Source organism: Ambystoma mexicanum, chromosome 12 (assembly GCF_040938575.1).
Source record: "Ambystoma mexicanum isolate Mex_15411 chromosome 12, UKY_AmexF1_1, whole genome shotgun sequence".
Taxonomy (NCBI): Eukaryota; Metazoa; Chordata; class Amphibia; order Caudata; family Ambystomatidae; genus Ambystoma; species Ambystoma mexicanum.
In genome coordinates, this window is record NC_090936.1 from 1234381453 (window position 1) to 1234401977 (window position 20525).

A 20525-nucleotide genomic window follows, 5' to 3' on the forward strand; every position below is an offset into this window, starting at 1 on the left:
GCCCAGGTGGGGGGAACTTGTGTCTTAGTAGCTAAAGAAAGCATTCTGCCACTGTTTAACCCAACTTGCCTTCCTTCCTATGATCTATGCTGTTACACCTTGCTGCATGATTTGTATGCCATTATAACTGTCAGCAGTTGTTGCATTTTAAAGGAATCTAAAGCTAAGTGTGGTACCACATAGACCTTCTGCCTCTTCATGAGTTTGGCGGTAACCCTTAAATATGGCGGGCTTGGCGGATTTACCTCAAGCTCTGAGCTGGGGGCATATCCGCTGTGATTTTGCCGATTTTCGGTACTATTACCGGCGGCGATAATACTGCCGAACATTCCCCATTGGGCCCAATGGGGAATGGGGACTTAATGTTCCGCCAAACCCGTGATCCGGCGCTAATAGCATCGGTGGGGGGGGGGGTTGGCGGTAGGGCTACTACCACCAGGGTTAGCGCCCAACTCGTGATGAGGCCCATTCTATATATTTGCCATATTAGAATTACCACAGTACAAAGTTTGATTGTGTATATATCTCTGAACCTTATTTTTATATAAAGAACTGTTAGCACATAACATAGTTTGTGGGGGCTTGGGGACTCACTGTACTTAAGAACCAGCATGCATCACCTCCTTAGAGCTTAAACCTTGGTTGCTCGTCCATACGCTACCATATAGTGAACCTTGGCTGGGGTTGTCTGTGCCTCTACTCTGCCATATCGAGGGCAGAAGTACAGATACTCCCCTCCAGTCTTTACAACGCCAAAGAGGGGATTGCCCTTGCCCTTTTCAACCCAGAGCCGCGGAGCCTTCGATAAAAGAACAGTAAGACTGGGAATTGCAGCTGGCGATTGTTGTGGCAAATGTCAACAGTACATGGGGCCCTACCGCATTGATAGCCAGGGCGAGGAAAAGAGATTGCCTCTGTGGTGCCGTCCTTGACTCCAGTGGAAGAAAAGCCTACAAGTTCAGCACAGCCAGTGAGTCGGAGGAAATTTAGAGCGGCCCGGACTGTGTTAAGCTCAAAGTTGCAGTGGCAACTTTTGCGTAAAAGAAAAGAAGATAATAGACATAGGTCTTTTGTGAACAACCAAGGTATTAAGGTTAGAGGGGTCCGGCGCTGCATGGGTGCTCATTCGAAAGACTCTTAACAAAAACCCCGCTCCTGACCAAGGAGGATATACTGAATTGAGAAAACTAAAAGAACCAAGAGGCCCTAGGGGTGGCCAGTGATGCATGTCAAAGTGGTCATACAAGGGTCAAGTCAAAACCCCTTGTACAGTCGAAGGTCTTTGACACGTTGTGAATTGAAAAGCTAAGTGAATGTGGTGACAAGCTTGAACCCAACTGAGGGAGGTCCATAGTGAATTGTTGGTCTGAGCCCGATTGGGGGAGGATGACGTTGTGAATGGGTTCGGAGCCCGGCTAAGGTGTATCCTCGGTTGAAGAGTAATCGCCCAACGTGAAGATTAATAGACGGAACCTTTGTTTGTTGTCTGTGATACATAAGGCCCTCTGAAGCGAGAGAATTTGCGTAAAAGAGACTTGGGCACAGAAGGCCCTGATATTTTAAAAAGGAACTGTAAACTCTGGCCGGAGAAGCCCAAAAGTGTGCTATGCTTGAGTGTCCCACCTTGTCACGTACTTCAAATATGGGGAAGGGAGACCCTGACCATAACATCCGGACTTAGCATTTAAGAACACTTTCTTTCTTTGTGGACATCATCCCACACTATTTTGTAGCTCAGCGGTAAGAATTGGCAATAGGTTTTTCTTAGTATAGGCTCTTTCTATTTAACTAGACTCCACTGTACTATTATTATTTGATGGTAGTAGCTGGCTCCCATCTTATCTTTAGGTTTAGATTAGGCCGTTTATCACATCCATTTTTTACAGTTTAATAAACACCTTTGAACTGTGATCACTTGTGTCTGTCTTGCTTTGATCCCATGCCTTCCTTATAATAATGACATTAGGGCTCATTGCGCGTTTGGTGGTAAATCTGCTGAGGTACCACCAAAATGTAATAATGTTACTGTAATAGTAATACTGGTACTGCAATACGGTTACTGCTACAAGTGGTGGAAACGGTTTTAGTCCCCATTTAATAGGAGTCCATAACGCTCCATGAAGAATTTTGGCAGAATTACTGCGGCGGTAATTCTGCCAAAATGTGGCAGATTTACCTCCAGCTCCTAGCTGGAGGGGAATCCTCCAACTTTCCGCCAAACTCATAATTGGGCAGTTCAATCATATACCAGTAACGGTATTACCACTGCATTTTAAGCGCACCACCCAACTCCTAATGAGGCCCATTGTTCTGAAACACAGAAACGGTACACTTAAACATTTGGGGCATCTTTTTACTTTGCTACAGAGCTTTAAGAAGTTTGAAAAGTCATAGAAAAAACGGACAAAGAAAATCGTTGCAAAATGGGAGAAATGTAATACACAGCGACTTTTTGCTAATTTATTGAAAACATTGCTAGATTTTCCAATAGACAGTAAAGAGGCCTATAGTAGAGACGAGGGCCTGAGATGAACCAGTGTCCTTCACTGGTGGAGAACAACTCTTTTGGCTTCTGCATGTGTTCTATGCCTAAAGTGATCTTTTATTTGCCTTAACAAAAGCAGATTTATACATTCTCATCTGTCTGTCATTCTTAGAAGTTATATTCAAAATAATGTTTTTGCTCACTTTATTGACAATTGAATGTTTTCTCATATGCTGTCTGTCTGACTTGGTTGATTATACTAAACTCTGAAGCTTGTTCTTCTGGATGTTAGTATTTTAAAGTTATACAATTGTACCACCAACTGGTGGAAGGAAGGACTGCACTCCTCCGCTTGGCTTTTCAGCGGTTTTCCTCATAGGTTCTGGGCAGCGTGTTTGATATGGGTTCTGTTTACTGAAAGTGGGCTTACGGGTCTGTCTATTTGGAAATAATACCACTGTCTTTGTTAATGATTTTAATATTTCCTTCCAGGACTCAATTAGGGATGTCCACGTTAAAGGGCTGATGTACAAGGCAATTCTGTCTGATATTGGTGAGTAACAGACGCCTGCTTCTCATTTCTACATTGTATGCATCCCCTTATACAGGGGTTGGGGGTGCGGGGGAGTAACCTTAGCAGGCCCTCCAATGTAGACAATGCTACTCACCTGTTAGGATGCAATCTTTCCATGTCTTCCCAAGATTTCTTTCTTACTTGTGTGAGAAACCAAAGGGTGTCTCACTTACTAGTCCCCGGGGATCTCTGTTTGCCAGGGCATGGCCATCGCCTTTGAATCCAGACCCTGGGGTTGGACCAGTGTGGGAGGATCACCTGTGTGAGGGGTTGTCAGGGAGTGAGGATGAGAGGACCGATGGTGAGACGCTGTATTCCCCCGTTTCCAGTACCCATGACACCTCCTGTTTCATAGGATTCTCCGTTGTCCCAACTCCCCCTAACCCCCTCCTTTTTCTACACAAAAACTGGACCGCGGAAGAGGACGGAAGTAACAAGACTAGCCCTTACATATCTCATTGAACATGTCCCACTAATTGGGTCAGGCAAAGTGAGGCACTTGACTTTAACCACATCTGATACCTATTAGCTCTCCCTACATGGATAAAAGGCGGAACATAGAGACACACTCGTGAGGAAGGTGGAACACGACAAGAAGCAGAACCTCCAGGACGAAGGCGAACCTACTTGAGCAGGGTGACGGATCGAGGGACGAGAACCAAGGGTAAAGGAACCCAGGAGTTCCCTACAGAAGGTTGTTGTCTCCAAAGAATTGGAAGAGATACGTGGAGAAGTCCAAATCCCAGACAAGAAGACTGTATTGTGTTTCAAAGGCACCTGTGACCCTCCCAGGTGAATGGCAGAGTCGGGGAGGCGAGGCGAAGCCTGTGGTATTAACGTTGACTCGTGAAAAACGGCAAAGAAAAGAAAGGAATGCACACAGCCGGTGAGTTGGCAAGCAAGATGAAAGACCGGTGTGTGTTAGGGAAAGATTGAAGTGGCGACAATATATCGTACAATTGAAGGCTGCATGCGTGTGGATGAGACGCGAACAAAGGCAGACCTGTGGTGAACTTTACAATTACTGATAACTGTGAAGCCTGTGATAGAGAGTAGCGAAGTGGTCCCGCGAAAGGAAGTAACCCGCTGAAAAGTCTCTGCGAAAGGTAAAATGTTTTGTTCTAAAGCCATGAAGTGAATGAACTTTAAAAAACGTAATGATCAAGATTGATCCCGCAATAGGGGAAATGGAAAGTGAATATTGAACTCTTGTATTTATAATATTGAACTAGTCCATAGACCAAGAAACACTGGGGCAAATAACACGAGTGCGAGTTGAAGGGAAAGTCAGTGGTCCTGCGAAGGTCTATAGTAATAGCCTTGCACATTTGAAAGTCTTCGGCAACAGGAAAAGGTCTAAGCCTGACTGAGGGAGACTGGAGGTGTGATAAGTTAGGGGAAAGGAACCCCTAACAAATGTGAATAAAGCTTGGGAAAGGGAACCCCTACAAGTGAACCTTTGGTTGAACTGTGAGCCCTTTTGTTGAACTTTGGAGGAACTTTTGCAATGCTGGAAAGTGACTTTAACGTGAAAGGCCAATCGGGCCTCAATTCACGTTTTAAACTGCTTTGTTTTGAGAACCTGAGCCACAGTGTGTCATCCTGTCTACAGGGACCGCCTTACTGCGTGCTGTCCAACGTGGGGAGGAGAGCTACCTCGGCCACTTTGATTCTTGTTAGGGAGGATTCTCCAGAATGGCTAATTTCCCTTACCTACTGAGTCCCTCAGCAGCCTTGCTGGATTTCTAGGATTTATTTTTTTCACCTGGTAAGAGTGTAAGCCTTTTTTTCCACTCTTAAATGTGTTTTGCTAAGTGTGTTTTAACAGTCTTGTGTTCATAGACTGTGGAGCCTCACCTACTCCATAGGCGGCATCATTTTACTGTGTTACACAGCACCTTCAGTGCAGTGACACAGGGTTGTCTTTTAGACTTCCCAACTCAGACTCCATTTTCTGGGACTGACTACTGTCTCCCAGAACATGTAAAGTTGCCATTGACTTTATTAGTCTCTTTAAAAATACACAGACCCAGTGCAAACTATCTTACATGGAGTGCTGGAAAGGGTTAATACTTATCCCTTTTTGTCTGTTTCTCTTGGAGCATTGTTTCACTCCCTTTTAATCAAGACTTGGCTGGTGACAATCGTAACTACCCTATTTTTCCTACCGCGGTTATCTTAAAGAACCTTGGTATTGTTTTAGGCTATCTTGTTAGCCTCGAACTTAAACCTGCTGGACCATATACGTTTTTATACGGTTCCAGCTGGGTTTATTCGCCATTTCTTTTTTTTAAATGCCTTTCTCGTGTTTTACTCTGCGCGCCAAACCAGGTTTGGTTCCTTTGTTCACTGTCTTTTTGCGGGCTTCTCCGCAGAAGCCCTCCTTAGGCGCCTGAAAGTCTGGGTAGGCAGGATGTGAGGGAGGACCCCTGCCGTGGGTTCCCTTAGCAACCCAAGTTGCACTCCTGTTTGATTGGCTAGGTGACTGTCCCGCCAGTACAGCTACCCTGCTGTGTGATTGACAGCCAGGCTGTGTGAATGGGGGTGGGGGGGGGAACTGCATAAAAGCAAGTCTCTGGGATTGGAAAGGCAGTCACCACTGGAACAAAAGAACCGACGAGGAGCTGACAGAAGAGGACCCCTGCAACGACTGAACTGCCCGGTGAAGCCGTGCTGCAGGTCCGAATCTTCAGACTCCAAGGACAGAGAAGATCTACCAGGAATCTTCTTGCCCTGAGCTGGTGGGACCAACCAGTTCGCCCAAACTGCAAGCCAGGACTCCCTCCTCTGGTCGAATTTGCTGTACATAGCTACAGTGAACCGGATACCCGGGAAGGACGGACCCTGCTTGGACTTTAAGGAGCGCACCTTTTATTCGTTGCTTTTCTCTGCTTCTGGTTTCTTCCCTTGGCAGTGCAGGACCCTCCAGTATTCCTACATCATGTCAGTCCGACAGTCGCTTCAGGAACCATGAGCCTGCAGGAACTACCAGGAACGTCCGCCTCAGCTACAGCTTCTTCACCATTTAAAGGTACTGTGCAAGTCTGGTTGTTTGTTTCATCCATTATATAATATAATTATATAATTCTGCCTAACAATTCTTTATATGCTAACACTGATTGACCTTTGGATACATATTCCCCATTGCACACTTTTTGCATAAGAGATAGGGCAGGCATTAGGTTTTGTTAGTATAGGCCATTTTGATTTGACCGAGACTGACTGGGATTGTTTTATTTATTATTTGATGGTAGAGACTACTGCGATCTTAGCTCTAGGGCAAAGTAGGAGTGTTTCCAAACAGCGAGAATTGAATAAAGGGTTTTCAAATTGTACCTTTTGTGTCAGTGTCATCTTGTGATACTATGCTTCCCTTACACTAGCCCTGCAGCGAAGGTAATAGAAACACCTACTGTAGATCTTAACCAGAGAACCTGCAAGCGCCACCTGTAGCCTCTGTACAACCCTCCGGGAACATACAAAGTGTATTCTATGTGTGGCAAATGTTTTTTTACCCATCATTAGAACATTTTCCGTTTCCCCTTTCCCTACACCTGCTCCTTGTGTAAAGGTGTAAAAATACACGCACATGCATGCAAAAATACACATCATATCCTCTTCCAGGCACATATACACATTATTTTAATCCACGTCACATGAATTAAACACACACCCACGCACCATCAAGAATGAGTTTACATTCTACCTTATCTCGTTAAGGTCCTTTATACTTCAAAAGCACGGTTGGTAGTAACTGATCAACATGCAAGTTGAAAAATAGGGCTGTATATTGTTATTTGGGCCTCAGCGGTTTCCAGTGACAGTGACATTTTTATTAGGAAATCCTCTTCTAGGAACCAGAGGGACTCTTGTGACCGGCGATGCCCACAAGCATAATAAAGAGGTGAGCAGAATTGGTAAATAATCAATTCCACAGGGTTCTTCCACACTGCCCAAGACCCAGTCATGCTACCAGAAAAAACCCTCCGCATAACTCCCTGCTGCTGCTGTAAAATAAACTACCAGCACTGCTCCCCAGCAACAAGGTGAGGTAGGCCGAGCACCACTCTGACCCTGCATCTTATGTCAGGGGCAGTCCGCTAGAGACTGGGGATGGTGCGACCCTCTTCTGATCTGCCTCCCAAATGGTGCACAGAGTAAGGTGTTTGTGGGCTTGCCACTACAACTAAACGCGCGGAATTGCACCTACTAAGCTGTTGCTTATCCCTGCTATTACAGATCCTTAGAGAATGCTATGAAGGATTTCTGTATCAAAAGTAAAATCCAACTCTGGCAAATTAGCTAAATGTTACCTGGCACTCCTAAAAGTGCTAGACAATAATACTGCTATTACCCCCCCCCCTTTACACCCACTTCAGATAATGAAAGAATGCTCCCCATAATCAACAGCATATTGTTGAGAGATGCAAGAGTGAAGCCCTCACAAAAGGAGCAATGACATTCTTAAATGTGCAATTTGAGGTGTTCGACCACTGCAGTCCTCGCGGTTAGGTGGACCTTCATTCAGAAGCCGCGACTCACCATCAGGAGCGTGTGGAACTCCAGAGAGAATCCCATGAGGAACCAGAGAACTTCTATTGAAGCTCCAGGTTCCAGACCGCACTTATAGACCAGGAAGGCAATAGTGAGGGAAGTCTTTCATTTAGCCAGTGTAAAGCATCAGCGAGATTCAAATATCAAGGGAAGTACGAACAACCCACTAATCAAAAACCCTGAAATTAAACTGCAATGGTCCCTGCCAATCCAAAGGTCCTAAACAAGTACCCATTCCACAGAAGCTCTGTAAAAGAGGGGGGGAAAAGGAGAGGGAGTGTGCGCTTGGAGGGATGCAGATGCATTTCCAGCCACCACTGGATATATGGGGACCACACTACCATGTACGAGTTGCAGAGGCCTGGGCCGATCTGCAGCATATGCTCTGGAGAGGGATAAGCTAAAGCTTTTTCTCAGGAGAGGTCAGACTGCTGTAGAGTGAAGGACCACTCAGATGTTATTGTGCTGAGGAGGAGGAAACCTTAATGGATGTGTTCCCTTAACCAGCGAAGACCCTTGGCAGGAGGGTGACGCACTATCTGCTGCCTGAAAAGGGCACTGAATGAAGGGGGGAAAATACCCATTGGGAGTGGATTTTGAAACCTGATGTCTGGGAGAGGCTTGCTGTGATAATTGCAGACGCTAACATCTGCAAGAGACCTATTGTGAAAGTTTGCGACTTCATGGTTCGAGAGAGGCCTGTTGGGAAAGCTGATCAGTGACCTGTTAAAGTTGGTGAGCACAAGGTCTGAGAGAAGCCTACTGCGATAATTGCCGAGCCCCAGGTCTGGAAAAGAGGTATTTGTGAAAGTTTGTGAATCCAAGGTCCAGGAGAAAACTGAACTCATTCAGTTGTCTAAGAGCACGATCTACTAATACTACTTGTATCAGACAGGAACCAGGCAGAAATGCATTCTCAGCTAGAGGCAGAAAGGGAAGGACCCAGGCTTCCAGTATTCCCCCTGCCAAAGAAGGGAAACCTTTTGCAGCGGGGCAACATCTGTAGAAGGATACAATACAAGCCCCATACAAGAAGCTGGTTGGGGTAGGGGATCCTACACGGGCAGAAGTGGTGAAAAGAGTATCTTATCAGTTAAGGAATAGGGTACAGCTTAGGCAACCACACAACTATCCTTCTCCTTGACAGAAAGAGTAGAAATAGGGCTTGGCACCCACAGGAGAGCAGAAGCCCGTCCGGAGGTAGAAGAAGAAAGGAAAAAGGAAGCAAACTGCAGCTTTAAGAGTGGACAATGGCAGAAGCTCTAACCCTGACTCGCAGGATATTACCAGTGACTAAAGATCCATGGTATTGGCTAGTGGTACAATTGTATTCTGGCACAAAGGTCTCCATATTTAAAGAAAGACACAAGAAGTGTTTGCATCACATTTCCACTACTTATACTTACATAAGTAAAGGTTATTACTCCCACAGGAGAAGTGGTTGAGGACAATAAGGTGAATATAGTTACAATTCAACTTGAAGGGGAACATGCAAAGGAAATGGTGGCACTTTTTTGGTATAATGTGCATATAACACCGGATGGCCTTTTAGCAGAACATGATTGGCCATGCTATGTTAGGGAAACCCTAGGGGGAGGAAGTAATTAAACCTGTTTTTTCATATGAAGTTAAGGAACATGCAGTGAACCCCTATGCAGCCCCATGGGCTGTTTTAGGTGCAGCACACTTATAAAAGAATCATGTAGGATATGACATAGGGCCTCATCACAAGTGGCCGGTATCCCAGCAGTAAATCTGCCGGGATACCACCCAATGCAAATAGCATTATTGCAACTCCATCTGGCTCTATTAGCGCTGGATCCCGAATTTGCGGTCGGGCGGTAAGTCCCCATTCATATTGGGTCAATTGGACCCAAGGGGGCATTTTCAGCACTATTAACACAGCGCTATATGGGTGGAAAGTGGCCAGATTTACCTCCAGTTAAAAGCTGGAGGTAAATCTCCAACTTTCTGCCCAACTCATAGTTGGGCGGAGCAGTAATGCAGCGGTAATAGCGTTACTGCTGCATTTTTAAAGCTTCGCCCAACTTGTGATGAGGCCCATAGAATGCCATACACATAAAACGTCAATGTTTGCAATACCAAAGCCTCAAAGACAATATCCAATCAACGCACAGGTTATACCACATTTGAAAAGAATTCTGGATCAGCTATTCAACCAAACAGTTCTAAGCCAGTTGGTTCATATCGGCTGGTAATTGACTTTAGGATATTAAATACCAATACACGCTACACAGAGGCTGTACAGAACATGCATAGTTCAGGCTGGCTGAGTAATATACAGGGTGAATACATTTTTTGCACAACCTTTGGATTCAGAGAGCTATACATACACAGCTATAACATTTAGGGGGAAACAGTGTTGCGTAGCGAGACTCTCCCATGGTTGCAAAAACAGTCCTGGGCTATTCTGTAGTAGAATACAATCCCTCTTAGAAAGCATACAGGCATGCTGGACATATGTGGATAACATATGCTGCACAGATGATGACTTGAATGAAAACTTAAAGGAGGTGGACTTAATCATTCGGACACTAGCAGCTAAAAGCTACATTTTCAACTTCAAGAAATACAGAATAGCCCATAGAGAAATTATATTTCTGGGGTTTTTTCGTTATCTGATGAGGGAAGGGGACGTGTTCCACAATTCCTAGAGAAATGTGCACACTTGCAAAGCCTGTGCACACTCGCAGTTACAGGCGATACTTGTCCTTTTAAATGTTGGCGCTCATAGGTGGCGCATTATGCAGCATTAGTGAAACCACTGTATGACTTATTGAAGCCCAACTTCCACCCAGCTGACTGGAAGGCAGAGCACACACGCACCCTGCACTATATCTACCAACAGATCACTCAAAGCAGTCCTCTTTATGACCGAAACACAGATAAAGACTTAGTGGGTCATTACGAGTTTGGTGGTAATGCCAAAACGATGCTGGTAAGGGATTACCGACACAGCATACCACTCCGGGCTATTACGACTCGACAACCCGGTATTAGCACCACCGCTGATAGCGTGCCCCCCGTACCGGCATGCGCTGGCACGCGGCCTTTGGGCCCGGCAATAGCGGGATGGCGCTAACAGGAGGACATCACAAGTCAAGCGGACATGCAAATACCGGCATCATGAAGGCGGCAATGGGGGATACCGGGATGCCGCAATACCGGCATCACAAACCACCCGCAATCAGCAATGTGCAGTGTTCCCAACTGCCACAGGTGCACACAATCAGCACAGGTGGTGGCAATGGAGTCTGGCCCAGCACATAAGGAGCACACCCACACACCACACCCCTTACCACACCAAAATGATTCCACTTGTAGTAGCAATGCTGGGGCTGGAGGACATGCTTGCATTGCTACACCAGCAACAGGCAACACAGAGGAGACACAGGAGGAGAAGGAGGGTGAGGCAGGCCCAGCAAGCCCCACCAGTGCAGCCAGTGGTACCACACAGGCAGCCCCCAATCCCTAGCATCAGAGCCAGTCCATTCAACCTAACCCTGAGCAGATCCACACCCTGTACCGTCTGGACCGGGACACCGTCACCACCATTGTGGACATGATAAACAACGACATTGTCAGCCTGATTGAAATACGCACCGCCATCCCACCTCTACTGAAGGTAGTGTCTGTGCTCCACTTCCTGGCCACAGGCACCTACTAGCACACAGTGGTGCACATGCATGCATATCACAACCCTTATTTTCTCGCATGCTGAGCCAAGTGCTGGATGCCCTCCTGAAGAACTCAAGGAACTACATATCCCTACCACGGACTGCCCAGGAGATCTTTGACACGAAAGATGGCTTCCATGCACTGGCTGGCATGCCAAATTGTATTGGTGCACTTGACTGCACCCGTGTGGAATTGGTGGTCCTGCATGCAAGGGAGGTGGTGTACCGCAACCGTAAGCTATATCACTCATTCAATGTACAGATGGTATGTGACGCCAGCAAGATCATCACACATTGTTGTGCCCGATTTCCTGGATCAACTCATGACTCAATGGTCCTGCGGAACTTCACGCTAAATGGAGCTACATGCAGGACAACGTGCCTGGCTGCTTGGTAAGTTGCATGACAGGCACATGACAGTGAAATGGAGGGGAGAGATGCACACACCACCATGGTGTCATTGTTGTGGTGACAGCACGATGTCCATATCCCAAAACACTGTGCCCCAAAGCATCCCAAACTGAACATGACAACCAATCCCCATAGCAATGAAGGAAGCTGCACACCAATCACAACATGCCAAACCTTCAACCACCCAACATCCCACAACACGTGCACCACCCATCATCATACCTCACCCTCCGCAACACAATCCAGCAACATGCTGTGAGTATACACAATGTAAATGTCTGCAGCAAATCGCTACACAGGACAAGCATCCATGAGAGTGCACAAAACAAAACCACCAAGGAAATCCACTGCTTGTCACAGGGCCACCACCAAAGTAGTGCAGCATGTCGCCATGGGAATAATCAGCGCTGAAAGCCTAATAATGCAGAGACTACTGCCAACGCTGCCAGTAAGACAATCATACAGAACACTACACATCACATATAGAACACAAACACTGCGATATGCGTCCACAATGCATAAGCAGCATCAAGGCAGCGTACACTGTGTATCATCTTGAAGACGCAATCCACACCATAAGACCATGGCACTGCACACATTGAGGCAAGGTAAAATATGTCCTCACCCCTGTCCGGAACCCGCAGAACAGGCACGAAGAGGACTACATGGTTCCCATACCCGTACCCGTGTGGTCATTGAGCAGACCTTTGGCCTGTTGAAGGCACGTTTTTGCTGCCTCAGCCGGTCGGGTGGGGCACTCCTCTACAGCCATGAGAAGGTGGCCAAGATCATCATGGCATGTGTCATGCTGCACAACATGTGTATCCGACGGAACGTGCCCCCGCCCCCTGACATTGAACTGCAACCACCAGGTGATGATGAAGAGGATGAAGAAGATGTGGGCGCACATCATCGCAATGCAGATGCACAGGAGGGATGTGCTGTGCGCCAGTCTGTGATTGGCCAATATTTCTAAGACACATGGGTGCAGAGGGTGCCATGAAAGTGGGACTGAGGGCACTGGGTGTGGGAGTACATGTACACTATGCACTGTTGACCAATAAATGACACATATACAATAAGGAATGTCCACTCAAGTTCTTTTTTCAGGTACACAATGGGTGTATTAAACATTAAAATAGTAAAAAGTGCTCATGCCCTCCACCTCAAACGCACCCACTCCCTCCCTCCCTCCTCCCTCCCCCACAACTCCCCCACACACCATCTTCCCCCCTCTCCCTCCCCCACAAATCTTCCACACACCCTCTCCCCCTCCCCCCACAACTCCCCCACACATGGTGTCCAATCAAATGCTGCAGGATTCAGCATCAATTGCCACATTCAGGCTGCCCCATCTACTTTTGATCAATTCCCGCATCTGGTGGTGGCATGTCTGAGCGCCGCAAGGTGCGCACAGACCTGCGAAGGGGGCTGGTCTGAGTGGAGCTGGAAGAGGAGGCCGTGCCCGCTTGCTCCAGTCTCGGGGCAGGACGCTCTGCCTCCAAGGCATCTGCTATACGGCAAAGGACCTGCCTAACAGCAGACAACTCCTCGCAGATAAGAGTTGTGCTGGCCTCAATGGCCTGTCTCAAGGACGCAGTGTTGTCCCGGCCCTCCAGCCTTGCCTGGGCACCGTCCAAGACAATTGTCTGACTAGGCCTGTCAGCGCCTCCTGGCGCTGCTCCGTCTGTGCCATTTGCTGCACCCCAACCCGGACACCATTGGAGGTGGATGCTGCATGTGGCACATGTCCAAAATCAAGTGGCTCCTGTGTGGGGCTCAAGCTTCCTTGGCCTGGCTCCCCATCAGACTGTTCTGTGTGCTGTCATTGGTGGTGATGAATGATCTGGGGTGATGGCGGGGGACTGGGTGTGGCAGGTAAGTCTAATGACTCATCCTCCACACGGACACACACCTGGCCTCGGCCCTGGACATCCTTGTCGCTATGGGGTGCTGTGGCTGCCGCCTCCCTGACAGAGCTGTTGGCAGCTGAAAGGGCCCCATCGGCCATTGGCTCCTGTGTAGAGCATACAGATGTTGTGGGGACTGTGGCAGTGGCAGCGGCCCTTAGCTGCCCCAGTAGTGTAGCATCCTGTGCTGCCTTCCCCTTCTGTGGCAGTTGTGGCTTGCCTGGGCCTTTTGATGTCGAAGGCCTGTTGCCTTGTTCCCTGCCCCTGGCCTTCTTCCTGGGAGTTGTTGCCTGCGCCGTTGAGTCGCGTGCCTCGCCGACAGGATCTGAGCCTCTGGGGTACCGAGAGAGGGACGGCATCAGTGATGGTTCAACATGCATCATGCATACTTTGGTATTATTGCTTTTGTACACATTAGAGGGGATTAGGTATTGGAGTTCTGACATTCAGGTTGCTTGCTATATGGTGGGAGCATGCAGGCATACGTCAGGGTCACACATCTTTGAGGTGGTGTATGCTGTGTGACATACATTTCTGTTGTGGACTGCGTGCAGTGTGACTAATGCCGTTTCCATGTTTGTGGGGTGTGTCTGAGGTATGGCATTGGCATGCTGCATGCATGTGGATGTGTCAGTGCTGAGGACCGCATCTAGGCAGGGATGTGTCCATGCATCTGTAATGGGCCATGCATTGCCTCATGGCACGGTCACATTGGTGGTCTATCATGATACTTTGCATTACAGTGTTTTCTTAGGACACTCGCCTCCATCGGTGGATGATATGGCGCCATGTTCCATCTCACCCACACCTTCGATGGAGTCAATGCCGATGGTGCTGGCGCACATTTCCTCCCATCGGCTGAGTTTAATAGGCGAGCTAGGGCCACCGCCAGGTCCTGGCTCTGGTTGGCCGACATGCTGTTTCGCACTCCGAGGCGCAGGTCGTCCCACCGTTTACGCACGTCCTTCACTGTGCGGGGGGTGTTCCCAACTGCACTCACTTTACAGGCTACTTCTTCCCAGATCTTTTTTCTTGAGCGGGGCTGCTCTCTTGACGTCATTCGCAAAGACAACCTCAGCATTTTCAGCCAGCGTGTCTGCTAGCATTGTGAAGTCGTCCTCTGAAAACCGCTCCTTACGCTGCTGGGATTCCCCTTTTTTCACTGCCTTTGACGTGATGCTGGTGGTGTGGATGTGTTTCTAATGTCTAAATGAGTCTCCTGGTGCTGTGTAGTGAGGATGGCAATGGATTGCGTTTCTGAAAGATGGCCGCCGTGCGCTTTCCCGTTCCGGCGCTACAACGTTACTTCCGGTTCCGCTTATTAGCGGTGACCGCTAATAGCGGTGGCCGCTATTAGCGGTACCCGCTAATGCTGTATCCATTGATGCCGGGCCCGTTATTTAGAGGTGGACAGCGGCAGTAGTGCTGTCTGCGCTTCCCATGATGCTGTGAAGGGGCATTTTTCGGACTTTAGCGGCATGCCGGTAGTGTTGATACTGGCATGCCGCTACGCTTGTGCACAACAACTCGTAATAGGTCACTGTTAGCAGCCTCTTTCCTACATGGACAAGGTATTTGCTCCATGCCGGTAAAAACTGTTTTTTACCTCTAACCTCGTAATTACCGAGAGAGGGACGGCATCAGTTATGGTTCAACAAATGTATGAACTGGAATGGTCTCTTCAACGGAAGCAGATATGGCAGTACCAGGCATCCTGCTTTGGATGTTTACAAACGTACTATACTGTGATGGAAGTGCTGTTCCGGCAGTTGGAACACGCTCCAAGTATACTGCTACTGTGTTGCTGTAAAAGGGCGATTCGACCATCAAAATGAGTTTGAACACCAGGATACCCAAACAAAACAATTAGGGGATACATTAGCTCAGGTTGGTGAGTTACAAGACCTTCTCCTGTCACTGAAACAAATTGATCCCCATAAGCCTGTTTTAATTGTGTCTGATTCAGGCTATATAAGGTAAGGTTATAATTTTGACCTTGACTGCTGGCAAGCCAACTCTTTCAGGGATTCTAAAGGAAAGCCAATATTGTAGGTGGTAGTCTCTATAAAAAGGTTTAAGGATAACATTATATCCTACTTATGCTCTTGATGGACCCAATTATTGGAAAAATGAGCGACTGGTAATCACAAATCTTTAATGACTGCTTCAAAGATACACCCATTTTGCTTGTGTACAATGAACTAGAAATGTTTGATAACACATTCAAGATGTATTCAGATGGGTTTTTATTGTATTATATATACACTCTGCCAGCTGTGAACCATGTTCACTTCCAATAGAGATAATACTAGTGTTGCAATATCAAAAAATCAAATGATTTTGTAATTAGAATATTTATGAAGGAGTTGATGAAATATGCTATTGATTGATATCATTGTTCCATTAGTCCTCGAAAAAATATTAGTTATGAGAACACATTTAATGCATGGTCTTTGTCCGGACCATTTTTAATGTAGTCCACTCAAAACCATTGTTGCTGCTTCTTGTTTCCGGAGATTGAGTTCACAAATACCTCCTCTATCGTGCAGCTCTATTTTTCAAGATTCTTTAAGGTGGTTGGATCCAGGCTCTGTTCCCAATGCACAGTTAATGGAAATTTGAAGTCCCCATTTTTCTCCAGCATGGGGTCTGGCATGGATTCACATGCTCATGAATATTCCCCGTCATCAGGCTGGGAATCCTCGGTAAAGAAAAAATCAGTTTCAGTTTCGTTTGTGAACATAACCAATCACTGGTCTCTGGGTCATACTACCCCCAGCCAATGACTGCCCTCCACCTAAGCCCCTCCTCTGGCAGCCATCTTCAGATTTTTACTGCAAGTTTAAGTGTTGGGAGTCCTTGTCCTGTAGCTCTTGAGCTTTTACTGCGTATTGTGTTTTTTGGAAGAGTTTACTCTTATTTTTTTTCGGTCAATCGAGCCTCAAGCTCCACCGATTCTACTTCAGATCAATTGGGACCCGTTTCGGAATTTTCTAAGCCCCTCAAGGGCGGATTTTCGCGAATTACACTTCTTGGAGGATTCCGGAAGACCTTTGAGGCGTACCCCGTTTCGGATATGGCCCAGGACAAAGGAGATTAGACACCTACTGGATCCTAACTGTTCAGGAACTGCCCAGGATGTGGATTTCAAAATGTCTTCAAGGAGGATGAGCACTCCGGTGCCTCTAATGCCTTCACGCCGACAAGTCGGACATGGAGGAGGACTGTGCGTTCTGTAATAACATGTCCGCCCGGACAATGAAGGACCGTCGTACTCGACTCGCCAACTGGCTGGAGAGGAAGAGCCAAGCAGCAGGTGAGAAGAAGTCCGAGCGATCTTCTAAGACCTTTGAGGGCGCTCCGGCGATGGGGGCCCAAGAAAAGGCAAAGCACTGCGAGTCCCGGGCACCGGGAGTGCCGTTGGTTCGGGCTCCTCGGCTGCCAGGCAGGGCGCAATGTCACCGACGCCATCATCCACGAGCCAATGCTCTGGCTCAGGGAAGAGGAAGTCGGGAGAACCCGGGTAAGCTTCGGGAGAAGCCCCAGTCGATCACGATGGTGAAAGCCAAGGGGGTGGGCGCGGCAGTGACCCTCCCCCAAGGTGAATGCCTCGGACACGCCCAAGGTCATGAAGGCCCTGATTCACCCAGCGAAGGCCTCGATTTGAAGGAGTCGTGGCGGCCCTTGCGAAGCCTGTGGAGGCTACCCCATTGGAGACGAATTCCGGGCCTAGAGTTTTCCTGCCACCCTGGATGGAATCATCTTTGCAGCCTATCGAGAAGACCCCCCATGAAACCCCGGGACGAGAAAGAGGGGGGGGGGCATGGTAACCATAATGGACAGATACCACCTCCGAGGAGATGACTCAGATTTACTTGGTTTGCTATGGCGGTGGCCCTAAGATCTACCATTCAACAGCAGTCCATCTTAAGCCCACCTCTCAAGAAGTCAGTGCATGCATCGTCAGTAAGGCAAGTTTATTGTATACAAACGGCTGGGAGGGGCTAGACAATGCCTTAGAGTCAGAACTAACCTGATTCTCCTTAAACCACACAAAGGTTGCACATAATTCACATTGTTGCAACCTTTAACACACTCCCCAATATTTTGTTGTAAAGTCATCCTCCCAAACATGAATGGTTAATCATGTACAAGGAATCTAATTGCCTCAAGTTCCCACACTCCCCTTGGATACATCCATCTAAACACCATCCCCTTCAAAATTAATTTGCATTAGCTCATATTTACAAGTCCACCCTCTTTGGGTTCTTTCCATAGCTGATCATGACATCATCACATAGTTACTTATTCATCTACAACAATCCTAATTTATTGCAAGTTCCATCTGGTCAGGGACCTCTAACCCCGGTGTGATGCACATGGCTTTTACAAGAACACTTCATCAATATGAGGAGGGAGAGAAGTAAACATGTTTCCTTTGAACTAGCAGTAAATATCTCATCTGCCCAGTCTTACTGGAGTCACTGGTGTATCTTGTTACACGCTAATCTATCGTAACTGACATTCCAGCCCACGTAGCCTCTGCCCCACATCCTGGTCATCTTCCTGAGAACTTAATTGGAACACATAAACCATTTGCCACCTCTGCCCTTAAACTCCTCTTGTACCTGGTTTCTTACCTGGCCCCAAGTCGATCTTGCCATGTGCCCGGACTTCCCTGGTCACTGAATAACAAGCTCCCATGTTCTCAGGAAGATTACATCTCTAATCCACAACAGCATCAAGTCGTAAACCTATGCCCCACAAGCACTATATTTCATCCTGAATGCGAATGACCATTTGATATAATCACAGCTGGTTGAATGCAGTTGAATGTGCACAGTCAACTCTCCGGGGCACTTACCCAGGCTTCTGCACCCTACGTAAACCTCCGCTATGATGGACTTGCGGTGCACAATCTACCCATATATTCACCATGCGCCCCCTGGTCCCCAAATGTCCCAAACACATCTCCCTTGAAAACTGCATGTATGTCATGTATGTGTATGTGTTCAGGACCACTACATCCCCTCACATTGGCTTCCCCATCCACGGATCTCGTCTCTCGCGTGTTCATAAGACGCTCCTCGCCTCCCATCTTTATGCACTAAATTGCACGCTGCCCAACTACATTGTGTCTGCACTCTACCCACATATTTGACATTATGTTATGATATGGCATTTGTAACGCGCCTATACACAAGTGTTTCAAGGCACGACGAGGCAGGGAGGGGGGAAACAAGGGGAGACAGACAACGATCCTACTAGGCCAGGTGTCATTCAGATCGCGCAAGTGCATGGGTAGGGGGGACGGGAAAAGTGCAAGGGGGAAAGGGAGAGGGGAAAGTGCAGTACAGGATTAGTAATGAACAAGATAAATAATAAGGGCCAGCTGGTGGCAAGTGCAAGATAAGTGCAGACAAGTGCTGGGAATGGGGGCTGTAGGGATACAGAGACAGTCCCGCAGTGCAGGAATTGCCAGGAAGGCAGTGCAGGGGAGAGTGGCTGGGCCAAGGACCGAGATTGGTGAGTGGCCCAGTTGCTGATTCAGTACAGTTTCAGTGATTTAGAAGGGGAGAGGGAGAGAGAAAGCAGAAGCAAAGAGGAAGGTTTTGAGGTGCTTCCGGAACCAGAGATGGTTCTTCTCAAGTTTCAGGGAAGCATTCATGTATGCAATTCTAAAATGTATCAACTACACACAAAATTACACTAATAATTACTTATCCCATCCCAATTAACTATTATAGATCTATACCAAATTGCATCATTGTGCCAACATCGCATCTACCCAAGCCATCAATATGACGCGCGCAGCACACACCTTTTTTCTACATTGGGACCAAATTCGACCACCCCGACATCCCCTATGTATTGGGAAACTATAGGAGCAATGTTTAGTAGGTGCCAATGTTTATAAGGATTTTCACAACCATGTCTTTCTGAATGACGTGTGATGAATCTAACTGCATCAATACTATTGGAGGAAGAGGAGGTCATTGCAAACTCCATCTGAGGAAGCAACTAGCAATGACATTTCTTTCATTGGACTGCAATAAATATGGTTTTATCAAAGATCATGTCATAAATGTTTTCTTATAACCAGTAATTGCTCCAAGACTGCTGATTCACTTCTGTCTGATTTCAAAATGGTGATGGGGCCTCTACACCCATGGCCGCTGCTGTTCCAGCCCTAGTTTCTTTGTTATCAACAGGGACAGAATCATTGGCTACGGCAGATAAGCCTAGTAGAAGGGAGAAAATATTTTAAAGGAAACCAGCGATAAGGGGTTATTATCCATCATCTGCAGGGAGAAAGGGAGATCAGGATATCAATCAATAAGAGCCTTTATTGGGTAAACCAACTATTATGAAAGAACTCGGAACCCTTGATCAGAGATCACAGGCTGGGCTATGAACAGAAGATTAGCAAATGGAAAGAATGGAAGCTGGAGGACAGGGGCACGGAAGAGCGACGCCCACCGAGGGAGTTCTGCTGGGAAAGCATAGACACTTCCTCCACTCAATGTCCCTGGCTGCAAGAAAGCGTGACCAAGGGTTGAAAGTATATGAAGAAAATGTACCTTGTTGGCCCCTAGAGCTTATCCTTGCAAGAAGATCAGAGACTCTGATCTTCTGGCAATTCTGAAAGTCCTTGAAGTTGGACCAGCAGGGTGACCAATGGCTGGTGGGTGTTTATGGCAATATCTAGACTGGACAATTACCCAAACCAGCGGGGTAGGAAGCACTTGCTGGTAGGCGATTGACAAGAAATGAGCAGAGTGCTATATGCCTGGGACGAGATTGCCAAGCAGTACACTTTAATGGTAGGGCTGAGTCTGCCAAGAAGCGAGCAGGGCACCATAGCCCTAGGACTGTGATTGCCAAGAAGCAAG

General features: G+C 47.3%; 1 protein-coding gene across 3 annotated transcripts in view; it reads left to right on the plus strand.

Annotated features, from left to right (window-relative positions):
- NT5DC3 (5'-nucleotidase domain containing 3) overlaps positions 1-20525 on the plus strand; it is a 1183405-nt gene that overhangs the window by 472320 nt on the left and 690560 nt on the right. For all 3 annotated transcript variants that reach the window (XM_069629921.1, XM_069629920.1, XM_069629922.1), the window contains exon 7: positions 2978-3038. In XM_069629921.1, coding sequence (XP_069486022.1) covers positions 2978-3038 — 61 coding nt within the window. The remainder of the gene's footprint in view (positions 1-2977; positions 3039-20525) is intronic.